Consider the following 11,084-nt stretch of genomic DNA (forward strand, 5'->3'; position numbering starts at 1 on the left):
AATAAAAGCTTCAGGATGGGCTTGGCATGAGCTGACATTTTTGCAGGGGTTAGTCTGGCTTGAAGGAGGAGGGAGGAGGGCAGCTGTGGAGGGTGGTGTTTCCTGTGCTGCGTGTGTTTGAGGGGGCAGGGGGAGCAGTTTTAGATTCACAGAAAAATTGAACAGAAGGTGCAGAGATTTCCTGTATACTCGCCACTCCCCCACACGCACAGCCTCCCTGATTTTCAACATCCTGCACCAGAGTGTAGGTAAGAGAGCGAATCCGCAGAGTCGACCGTGGTCACTCTTAGGAGTACGGCCTTGCCTGGCTCTGGGAAACCCAAACTCCAGGGCTCCAAGACTCCACCCAACTCTCCACCTACTCCCAACCCCCAATTCAGCAACAACCCCAGGCTGGAGTGCAGTGGCGTGATTTCTGCTCACTGCAACCTCCGCTCCCCCAAGCTCAAGCACTCCTCCCACCTCAGCCTCCCCAGTAGCTGGGACCACAGGCCTATGCCACCACACTCAGCTAGTTTTTATTTTTATTTTTTCGGAGAGAAAAAAAAAGAGTACAGTGGTGCGATCTCAGCTCACTGCAACCTCCACCTCCCAGGTTCAAGTTCTCCTGCCTCAGCCTCCTGAGTAGCTGTGATTATAGGCGCATGCCAACATGCCCGGCTTATTTATTTATTTATTTGTTTATTTATTTATTTATTTATTTTTGCCCAGGCTGGAGTGCAGTGGCATGATCTCGGCTCACTGCAACCTCCGCCTCCCGGGTTCAAGCGATTCTCCTGCCTCAGCCTCCCAAGTAGCTGGGATTACAGGCGCCCACCACTACGCCCAGCTAATTTTTTGTATTTTTAGTAGAGACAGGGTTTCGCCATGTTGGCCAGGCTGGTCTTGAACTCCTGACCTTGTGATTCGCCTGCCTCGGCCTCCCAAAGTGCTGGGATTACAGGCATGAGCCACCGCGCCCAGTCAATTTTTGTATTTTTGGTAGAGACGGAGTTTCACCATGTTGGCCAGGCTGGCCTTGAACTCCTGACCTCAGGTGATCTGCCCACTTCAGCTTCCCAAAGTGTTGGGATTACAGGCATGAGCCACTGCGCCTGGCCTAATTTTAACATTTTTTATAGAGACAGAGTCTTGCTATATTTCCCAGGCTGATCTCGCACTCCTGAGCCCAAGTGATTCTTCCGCCTCGGCCTCCCAAAGTGCTGGGATCACAGGTATGAGCCACTGTGCCCACTAACACCACATTTCTTGTGCAAGGCAGAGACTTCGCTACGTGGGCAGCCACAGCCTTGCCCTCTTGGTACTTTGAAGCTCAGGGCAGCTGTCAAGCAGGCGACTGTAGAACCATCTGCTTTACTGCCTCTGTGTTAGTGGCTTCCCAGGGGAGAAACCAGGGCCACTGGGAACGGAGAAGTTGGCCTGGCTCATCCAGGGGACGGCGGGGAGCTTCACTGGGGAACTGGTGTGGGGAAGAGTCAGTGACAGGGTTGGGATGGGAGGGTACCTGTAGACAGGCAGGCGTCCTGGCTGGGGCTCGGTGGGCCTGAGGAGGCGAGTGCGGGCTGGGAAGCAGGAGCAGCCCTGGGAGACTCCTTGGTCCTGTTGTCTCCATCTCCATGACCCCTAGTGTGTCTTGTGCAGGGCCAGGCCTCTGCACATGTCCACAAAGGTCAAACAAACCCTCCAACACACCAGGAATTCCTTCCATCCACTCACGGTTTTTTTTTTTTTTTTTTTTTTTTAACAAAGTCTCACTCTGCCGCCCAGGCTGGAGTGCAGTGGCCGGATCTTGGCTCATCTTTGGCCGGCGCAGCAGCTCACACCTGTAATCCCAGCACTTTGGGAGGCCGAGGCGGGTGAATACGAGTTCGAGACCAGCCTGGGCAACACGGCAAAACCCTGTCTGTATACCAAAAATACAAAACTTGTCAGGCCTGGCGGCGGGCACCTGTAGTCCCAGCTACTCGGGGAGGCTGAGGCAGCATAATTGCTTGAACCCGGGAGGCGGAGGTTGCAGTGAGCCGAGATTGTGCCACTGCACTCCAGCCTGAGTGACAGAGCAGGATTCCGTCTCAAAAAAAAAAAAAAACCAAACAAACACACACACACACACACACACGCACAAGTCACTCTTCTTCACAACATGGGGAGGTAGGGACCAGCTAGAGGTTTGGGGCTGGACCTCTGCTTGGTGGTGGTTGTGATGGTCCCGCAGGGGAGCCACTGTGACCCAAAGGCCTGAGCCATGTGGGCCCGGGCCTTGTTTCCTGGACTGTGGGCTTCCTGGGTGCTGGGCCAGCTCCCAGGGAGTGACTCCTCCCCAAACTGTCCCTTTGCCTTGGGAGCGGAACCACGCAACAGCCTGACTGGCCCTGGCAGCCCATGCCTTGTGACCAGTCACCAGAGAGGGCACATGAGACAGAGGCCAGGGGTACCAGGGACATCTCCTGGTCAGACTCTGCTAGTTTCCCTGCCTTTCACTAGGTGGCGGGACCACAGGGGAAGAAATGGCAAGAAACCGTGTCTAACTCTCCCTTGATACAAATTCAAAGCTGGCTTGGGGGACGGCCACCTCTGGGGCACACACCTAGACAGATCTAAGCCAGCAGCATGGCTGTTTGCTAGGCACTGTCCTGTGCCTGGGGCTTAATTTACCGAGGTACGGCTGAGTGACCACGAGGAGAGGCCAAAGCCATTGCAAGATTGATCACATTTCCTGAGAGAAAGGGCACCCATGCCATGCAGGGCCTGTAGGGAACCCCAGGTTTGGTCAGGAGGCAGAAGCAGGAGCGAGGGGAGAGCCCAGGTCTGAGACTTTCTTGGGGTTTCCATGGGAAAGGCCTGACAGGGCAGGGAAAGAGTTTAAAAGTGGCTAGTTTAAGTAATTCTAGCAGGTTCTGGGCTGCAGTGTGGTCTCTAGTCACCTGATACCTGGCCCTGGGTGATTTAGGGCAGGGAGAATCTTGGCTTGCAGGGCGAGAATTAGATAAGGAGGTGGCTGGGGCTGTAGACTTGGGGTTGTCTTTTTTTTTGTTCGTTTGTTTGTTTTTGAGACGGAGTCTCGCTCATTCCCCCAGGCTGGAGGGCAGTGGCATGATCTCGGCTCACTGCAAGCTCCACCTCCCCGGAGTTCACGTCATTCTCTTGCCTCAGCCTCCCGAGTATACAGGCGCCCGCCACCACGCCCGGCTAATTTTTTGTATTCTTAGTAGAGATGGGGTTTCACCATGTTAGCCAGGATGGTCTCAATCTCCTGACCTCGTGAGCCACCCACCTCAGCCTCCCAAAGTGCTGGGATTACAGGTGTGAGCCACCGCGCCCGCCCGGGTTGTCTGTTTTGTATATGAAAGGCATGCTCTGGTCCGGGCCTTAGCTATCTCTTTTGTTTTTTTTTTTTTGAGATGGAGTCTTGCTCTATGGCTCAGACTGGAGTGCAGTGGCACCATCTCGGCTCACTGCAACCTCTGCCTCCTGGGTTCAAGTGATTCTCCTCCCTCAGCCTCCCGAGTAGCTGGGATTACACCTGTCTGCCACCTTGCCCGGCTGATTTTTTTCATATTTAGTAGAGACGGGGTTTCACTGTATTAGCCAGCATGGTCTGGATCTCCTGATGTTGTGACCCGCCCACCTCGGCCTCCCAAAGTGCTGGGATTACAGGTGTGAGCCACCGCACCCGGCCTGGCCTTTGCTATCTCTAAGAATTGGCTAACCCTGAGCCCAAATGCCAGAGCACCAAGGATACAGAAAATAAGAAAACGTAGTTAATAGAACCGGCCGGATGGTGAATGGATGCCAAATAGACAAACACGGAATCTAAGAAACCACACAACAGGCACTGCCTCTGGGCCGGGCCCTTGCCAAGCCCTGCGTGTGCTTTAGGACAGGGAGGTCTCACCACGGTATTTCTCCTACACTGGAAGTGGAAAAACATGAGTGATCATGTCACTGTCCAAGGTCAGCTGGCTCCTAACCACACACGGTTTTTCCACTGCTTTTCCTGGCAAGACAAGCTTACTCAGTGCCCCTTCGGGAGCTTCCTGCTGTCCATGTCCACAGGGCTCCGGGAGCCCAAGTCCCCTCCCACTGATCACCGGGAGCTGCCTGTAGCCCCTCCTGGGATGGATGAATAGCTGCCAAGGGACAGAAACCAAGATTTTTTATGCCTGCAGGTTACTCTAGTCCCACTGGCATCATATCTCAGCATCATCAAATATTTAGGGAGTGCTCAGCTGCGTTAGGAGCTGGACTTGCAAACAGTCTTTCTGTCTTGGGGAAATCCACAATTTGAATGGATCAGAATTTTCCTGTCACGTTCTCTGTGCCAGGCACGGGGGCAGGGGTGGAAACACACGGGCCTCTGCCTCCTTGGCGCGCTGTAGGCACGAGCCTAAAGTCATCAGGTGACAGTCCCCGCCACGTTCCGGGGCGCCCCGACGGCTCCAGCAGCGGGTGGGGTGGGAGGCCTCCGGACGCCCGGATGGCCAAGAGGAACCTGGGCTGGAGGGGGCCGAGGCCAGGCTGCGACTGGGGGAGGGCCCGGGACGGGGGCAGAGGCAGCGCGAGGCAGAGGCAAGCACTCGGGCGGAGGCGCAGCCCCAGTCTCGGGGTGCGGAACGGGCACCTTCCCAGCCACCTTCGTCTGAGACCTTGCAGGCGGCTGGAGGCTGGGACGCAGCAGTCCCCTGCCAGTCAGCTTTCGGCGCGAGGGGCCGCTGGCGCCCCGGTGTGCGCGCTTCGGGCCCGGCACCCTCATGCATGCGCGTCCCCCCCTGCGTGGACTACAACTCCCGGCGTGCCCCACGTGCCTCCTGGAAGTGATCGCCGGAGTCGCCTCCGACCTCTGGGCTGCGCTGGCGCGCCGGGCCTGGGGAAGGGGCGGGCGCGCCGGGGAACTGATGCGCGGGAGCGGAGGCCGAGATGGCTTCGGCGGGAGGCGACGAGTGCGAGGGCGCAGCGCCAGAGGCCGACCGACCGCACCAGCGGCCCTTCCTGATCGGGGTGAGCGGCGGAACTGCCAGCGGGAAGGTAAGGGGCCGGGCGGGCCGGGGTCTCGCCTCTCGCCGGTTCCTACGAGCGGCCCGGTCCCGCTGGGGTCCAGAGAGGAGACCCCAGCCCCGGCCGAGGGACCCCTTCCCAGGCGCGGGCAGGGCGCGGGAGCGAAGGGGCTGCGGGCCGCGATGGGCTGGGGCGGGCTGGGGCGTCGGGCGAGGGGTTGGGTCGCTGGGCCTCGGGGCTCCCCCACAGCCTCTCCGCCGGCCGGGCCCCTCAGAGCCCCTAGTCCGAGCTGACCTGGTTGGGCCCCCGCGGTCCTCCCACTGAGACCATCCACACCTGTTGGTGTCCTCCCGCCTCCCAAGCATCCCCCGCAGGGGTCGGGTGGGTCAGTGTCTCCAGAATCCAGCCCCGTGCAGAAGCCCCCAGGAGGGGCCCCATGCCTGTCACAGGACGAGAGTTTCCAGGCGGGAATCCCCCTTCTGTGTCTCCAGTCGACCGTGTGTGAGAAGATCATGGAGCTGCTGGGACAGAACGAGGTGGAGCAGCGGCAGCGGAAGGTGGTCATCCTGAGCCAGGACAGGTTCTACAAGGTCCTGACGGCAGAGCAGAAGGCCAAGGCCTTGAAGGGACAGTACAACTTCGATCACCCAGGTACATCGAGAGCCCAACGGTGCGGGGAGGGCAGACCCCATTCTGGGCGGCCGCTCACCAGCTGCGCTTGGGCCCAGGATGGATGTCGACCCACTTGGGCTGTTCCCCTCAGCTCCCCAGACAGCCTGCAGTGGAGTTGGCTGCACCGTGAAGTCAGGGGAACTTTGCGGAGTTCTCTGGGCCCAGGGTGTCCCCACAGGAGCGTGGTTGGAGCCAGTGAGGAAACCTGTTGCACCGTGGGGAGCCCTGGCCTGCCACAGCTGTGATCTGGAGAAATCCTCCCATCTTCCCTTCCCACGTTGCGGCCTTCAGGGCCCTCCACACACACCTCTGCCCACGGTGGCCCTTCATTTCCCTCCCCTGCTTTGGGGCAAAGTCCTTAGAGAGGCCAGTGTGGGAGGCGGTGGGTAAACTAGTGCTGGTGGCCTGAAGCTCCGGGCTAGGTAAACAGGGACAGATGCGGCAGGGAGACACCTGCCGCTGCTAGAAGCTTCCACCCTGGCTGGCTGGCATGGTCAGCCTTTTCCCAAGGACTTGTGGGAAGAAGGCCTGCAAAGCCACAGTCTAACCAGTTAGTCCCAGAAAAAGAGAGAAGCAGAGGCCCAGCCTACCCACCTCCCAGGAAGAACTGATCAGAAAACCCCTGTGTTCTCGCATCCCAGTGGCACAGAGCTTGGGCAGTGGCACAGCCCGAGAACAGCAAGGACACGGTCATCCTGTGGTCTGCAGGGCTGCAGAGGACGCTGTTGCTACCAAACCTAAACTGTAGGGCAGGTCCTAGTCTACCTGTGTTTGGGTCCTCAGTGTCCCCAGCACCCAGCTGTGCTGACCCTAGAGCAGAGAGGGTTCCCTGCTGTCCGCTGCAGGAGGACATCCAGCCTGTCTTGCCTTCATCTCCATCCCTGCAGATGCCTTTGATAATGATTTGATGCACAGGACTCTGAAGAACATTGTAGAGGGCAAAACTGTGGAGGTGCCGACCTATGATTTTGTGACGCACTCAAGGTAAGCAGGTGGTTCTTGGGAGGGCCCAGGAGAGGGGCCGGCTAGGACGTCCCCTCTGGGGCTCACACAGGCCTGCCTAGTGGCAGGCCTCCCCTAGTTGGTTTCCATGGGTCTTCCACCCTCACCCACAAAGTCATTGTCCCTGGAGTGGAAGCTGACTGTGTGTCTGCAGCAGAGCCCCCTTCCCCGTGCCCCCCTCAGGTTACCAGAGACCACGGTGGTCTACCCTGCAGACGTGGTTCTGTTTGAGGGCATCTTGGTGTTCTACAGCCAGGAGATCCGCGACATGTTCCACCTGCGCCTCTTTGTGGACACCGACTCCGACGTCAGGCTGTCTCGAAGAGGTAAGGCGGCCGTGGGCCTCCCTGCCTGCCTGGCCAAGGCTGGCGGCGGGCCCTGAGGTCCGATGCATGCCTGCCTCTTGCTGCTGCAGTTCTCCGGGACGTGCGCCGAGGGAGGGACCTGGAGCAGATTCTGACACAGTACACTACCTTCGTGAAGCCGGCCTTCGAGGAGTTCTGCCTGCCGGTACCTGCGCTTGCTTAAGAGTCCGTTTTCCCCTTTCACAAGGACACGTGGGACCCAGTGCTGTGAGAGGGCTCAGTGCTGAGTGACAGTGATCTGATTGAAAAGAAGGAGATGGCCGGGCGCGGTGGCTCAAGCCTGTAATCCCAGCACTTTGGGAGGCCGAGACGGGCGGATCACAAGGTCAGGAGATCTGAGACCATCCTGGCTAACACAGTGAAACCCCGTCTCTACTAAAAAATGCAAAAAAACTAGCCGGGCGGGTTGGCGGGCGCCTGTAGTCCCAGCTACTCGGGAGGCTGAGGCAGGAGAATGGCGTAAACCTGGGAGGCGGAGCTTGCAGTGAGGTGAGATCCGGCCACTACACCCCAGCCTGGGCGACAGAGCAAGACTCGGTCTCAAAAAAAAAAAAAAAAAAAAAAAAAAAAAGAAAAGAAGGAGAATTTGGTTCATTACGGCCACATGCCCTGGGAGTAGTTCTCAGCTCTAAAAACATTCTCTGTGCCTGCTCCTCCCTCTGCCTAAAAAAGCCCCATATCTCCCCCACATCCACACTAGCCGCTTCCTCCCTGCCTCAGGTCCTTGCCCAGCGTCCCCGTTCAACACTGAAAACCCTCTGCACCTAGCGCCAGCCTCTCTGCTTGCTTCCTTTTTCCGGGGCACTTCTCATCATCTGACATGTCCTGTCCTGGGTGCTTAGCCCCTCAGAGCACGTTAGGCTGTTGACTGCCAGGACCGGGATCTGGCCCTCAGAAGGTGCTTCATAGCTGCTCCTCCAGGGCCTGTGTCCCCGGGCTGCTTGGGGCCAGTGCTCTGAAATCTCAGAGCGAGCACTGTGGACAGATCCCAGCTGGCTCGCAGAGGGCAGGAACTCCCCGCTGCGCACCCACCTGTCTTTCCTCCGTTTCTCCATCTTGTGTTTCGGGCTTGATGGGACTTGTGCTCTACTCAAATTGGAGTGTTTTAAAGAGAGCATTTTGCCGGTTCTCTTTAAAAGGTAAAAATACAGCACAAAGGAACTGGAACCAAGATTCCTGCCTTTGATACGTAGGTCAAATAAGTTCTATCTGCTGCTTTTTTTTTTTTGAGATAGAGTCTCTTTTGTCATCCAGGCTGGAGTGCAATGGCGTGATCTCAGCTCACTGCAGCCTCCACCTCCCAGGTTCAAGCAGTTCTCCTGCCTCACCCTCCCGAGTAGCTGGGATTACAGGCACCCACCACCACACCCAGCTAATTTTTGTATTTTTAGAAGAGATGGGGTTTTGCCATGTTGCCCAGGCTGGTCTCGAACTCCTGGCCTCAAGTGACCCACCCGCCTCGGCCTCCCAAAATCCTGGGATTGAGCCACTGTGCCTGGCTCAATTTTTTTTTTTTTTTAATTTTTAACGAGGCAGAGTCTTGCTCTGTTGCCCCAGGCTGGAGTACAGTGGTGCAATCACAGCTCACTGCAGCCTTGACCTCCTAAGCTCACGCAATCCTTCCACCTCAGCAACCCGAGTAGCTGGGACCACAGGCATGCACCACTATGCTCGGTTAATTTTTAAATTTTTTGTAGAGATGGGGTCTCCCTGTGTTGCCCAGGCTGGTCTCCATCTCCTGGGATCTAAAGTAGGTGATTTGCAGTAAAACTCTGGATATCAAATCTGACCCAGCGACCTGAATAGAGGAAGTGCTGTCACCTGCTGTGTCCTGGGCCCAAGCCCCAGAGATGTTTTTGGTTTTTCGTTTGTTTGTTTGTTTGCTTGTTTTTTGAGACAGGATCTCACTCTGCCGCGCAGGCCCAAGTGCTGTGGTAAGATCTTGCTTCACTGTAGCCTCCACCTTCCACACTCAAGTGATCCTCCCACCTCAGGCTCCTGAGTAGCTGGAGACTACAGGCACACACCACCACGCCTGGCTAATTTTTCCTTTTATTTTATTTTATGTGCAGAGACAGGGTTTTGCTATGTTGGCTGGGCTGGTCTCAGACTCCTGGCTTCAAGCAATCCACCCACCTCAGCCTCCCAAAGTACTGGGATCACCGGTGTGAGCCACCGCGCCCAGCCTCAGCCCCACCCAGAGCCATTCTTGAGCTGCTTTTTCCTTCATCTTCATGTTGAGTGGCTTGTGCGGTCCTCTGCCTGGACCGCGTAGGTATTTCCCGACTGCATTCAGGCCCATCCCTGCTGGCAGTTAAGACCCCTGTCGGGTCTCTGGGACTCCTCCAGCCCATCAGACGATCGGACCGGAATGGAAAGCAGGCCTCGCCCTTGCGCTCATGCTTTCATGAGATGGGGTCCCACCGGCTGCAGACACAGCTGTCCCCAGGACTTGGTCCCTGTCTGCCTCCTGCAGCTTGTCTCTTCTGCCGCCTCCTTGACCCAAATCCACATGCCAGCAGCACCCACCGTTCCAAGTTCCGTCCTTCGGCCCAGACCCTGCTCTCCCTCTTCCCTCAGCTTTGTCTGAGTCAGGCATGTTCTCCAGGCAGCTTCCCCCTCCCTAAAGCCCCCCGCCCTGCCCCCACCATCTGGCTGCAGGCCCTCCCCAGCAGCCCTGCATTTCCTGGTATATCTCCGTCCTTGTCCTTCCTCAGCAGCAGAGCATCTGACAGGGAATGAGAATCAGTCAGCATTGAACCAATGAGTGGATGGATGAGGGAGTAAGGTACCATCGGTGTCCCTGCCTGCAACAATAATGCTTGGTGGCATCTGTCCTGTTGCTGTGCCAGGGTATTGCAGAAGCTTCATAATTCCGGAGGAACAATGTCACACTTTGTAGACGTGCCACACGTAGCTTGGCCCAGTGAATCCAGTCGTTAGCATAGCCAGCTGTCTCCTGTAATGGAATGGGAACACTGGAAGAGGCACTTCCTTTTGGCTGCCTCAGCTGCACTTTCTGCCTCACTTCTTGGATCATGGCATCTCACACCTGAGGACTGAGTCCCTGTCCCCCATTTGCTGATGACACCAGCACCTCTGAGCACCCCAGGGCCACCCTTCCTGCTGTCCCATCTGTTTCTGAGCATCTTAAAATCACCTTGGAAGGAAAAGTCCTCATGGAAACCCCCCTTGTGCGTTACAGACAAAGAAGTATGCTGACGTGATCATCCCGCGAGGAGTGGACAATATGGGTAAGAAGCTGGCCTGCTGGGCTGTCCCCCCACCCCTCCCAGAGCTTGAGGCAGGGACAGTTCTACCAGCATGCAGTTACTGAGCACTCCCCTGTGTGCTGGAGGCCTGTCACTGTTGATTTGCGGCACAGGGTTAAAATATGCTTAAAAATGTATGTAGGCCGGGTGCGGTGGCTCACGCCTATAATCCTAGCACTTTGGGAGGCCGCAGCGGGTGGATCACGAGGTCAGGAGATGGAGATCATCCTGGCTAACATGGTGAAACCCAGTCTTTACTAAAAAAGACAAAAAAATTAGCCGGGTGTGGTGGCGGGCACCTGTAGTCCCAGCTACTCGGGAGGCTGAGGCAAGAGAATGGTGTGAACCTGGGAGGCGGAGCTTGCAGTGAGCCGAGATCGTGCCACTGCGCTCCAGCCTGGGCGACAGAGCGAGACTCTGTCTCAATAAATAAATAAATAAATAATAAAAATGTATGTAGCTGGGCGCGGTGGCTCACACCAGTAATCCCAGCACTTTGGGAGGCCGAGGCGGGGAGATCACTTGAGCCCGGGAGTTCAAGATCCTGGGGAACATAGCAAGACCCCATCTCTACAAAAAATAAGAAAATTAGTTGGGCATGGTGGCATGCGCCTCTGGTCCCAGCTACCTGGGAGGCTGAGGTGGGAGGATTGCTTGAGCCTGGCAGGTTGAGGCTGCAGTGAGCTGTGATTGGGCCACTGCAGTCCAGCCTGGGCAGTAAAGTAAGACCTTGTTTCTTAAAACGTACATATATATTATATTCAAACCTGTTAGCAGA

General features: G+C 56.8%; 1 protein-coding gene across 1 annotated transcript in view; it reads left to right on the forward strand.

The window, feature by feature from the left end:
* Positions 1-11,084, forward strand: part of UCK1 (uridine-cytidine kinase 1) — a 117,309-nt gene that overhangs the window by 104,577 nt on the left and 1,648 nt on the right. The window contains exons 2-7 of the mRNA XM_050760288.1: positions 4,843-5,025; positions 5,487-5,646; positions 6,555-6,651; positions 6,853-6,995; positions 7,085-7,179; positions 10,240-10,288. Coding sequence (XP_050616245.1) covers positions 4,918-5,025; positions 5,487-5,646; positions 6,555-6,651; positions 6,853-6,995; positions 7,085-7,179; positions 10,240-10,288 — 652 coding nt within the window. The 5' untranslated portion in view covers positions 4,843-4,917. The remainder of the gene's footprint in view (positions 1-4,842; positions 5,026-5,486; positions 5,647-6,554; positions 6,652-6,852; positions 6,996-7,084; positions 7,180-10,239; positions 10,289-11,084) is intronic.

Source organism: Macaca thibetana, chromosome 15, assembly GCF_024542745.1.
Source record: "Macaca thibetana thibetana isolate TM-01 chromosome 15, ASM2454274v1, whole genome shotgun sequence".
Taxonomy (NCBI): Eukaryota; Metazoa; Chordata; class Mammalia; order Primates; family Cercopithecidae; genus Macaca; species Macaca thibetana.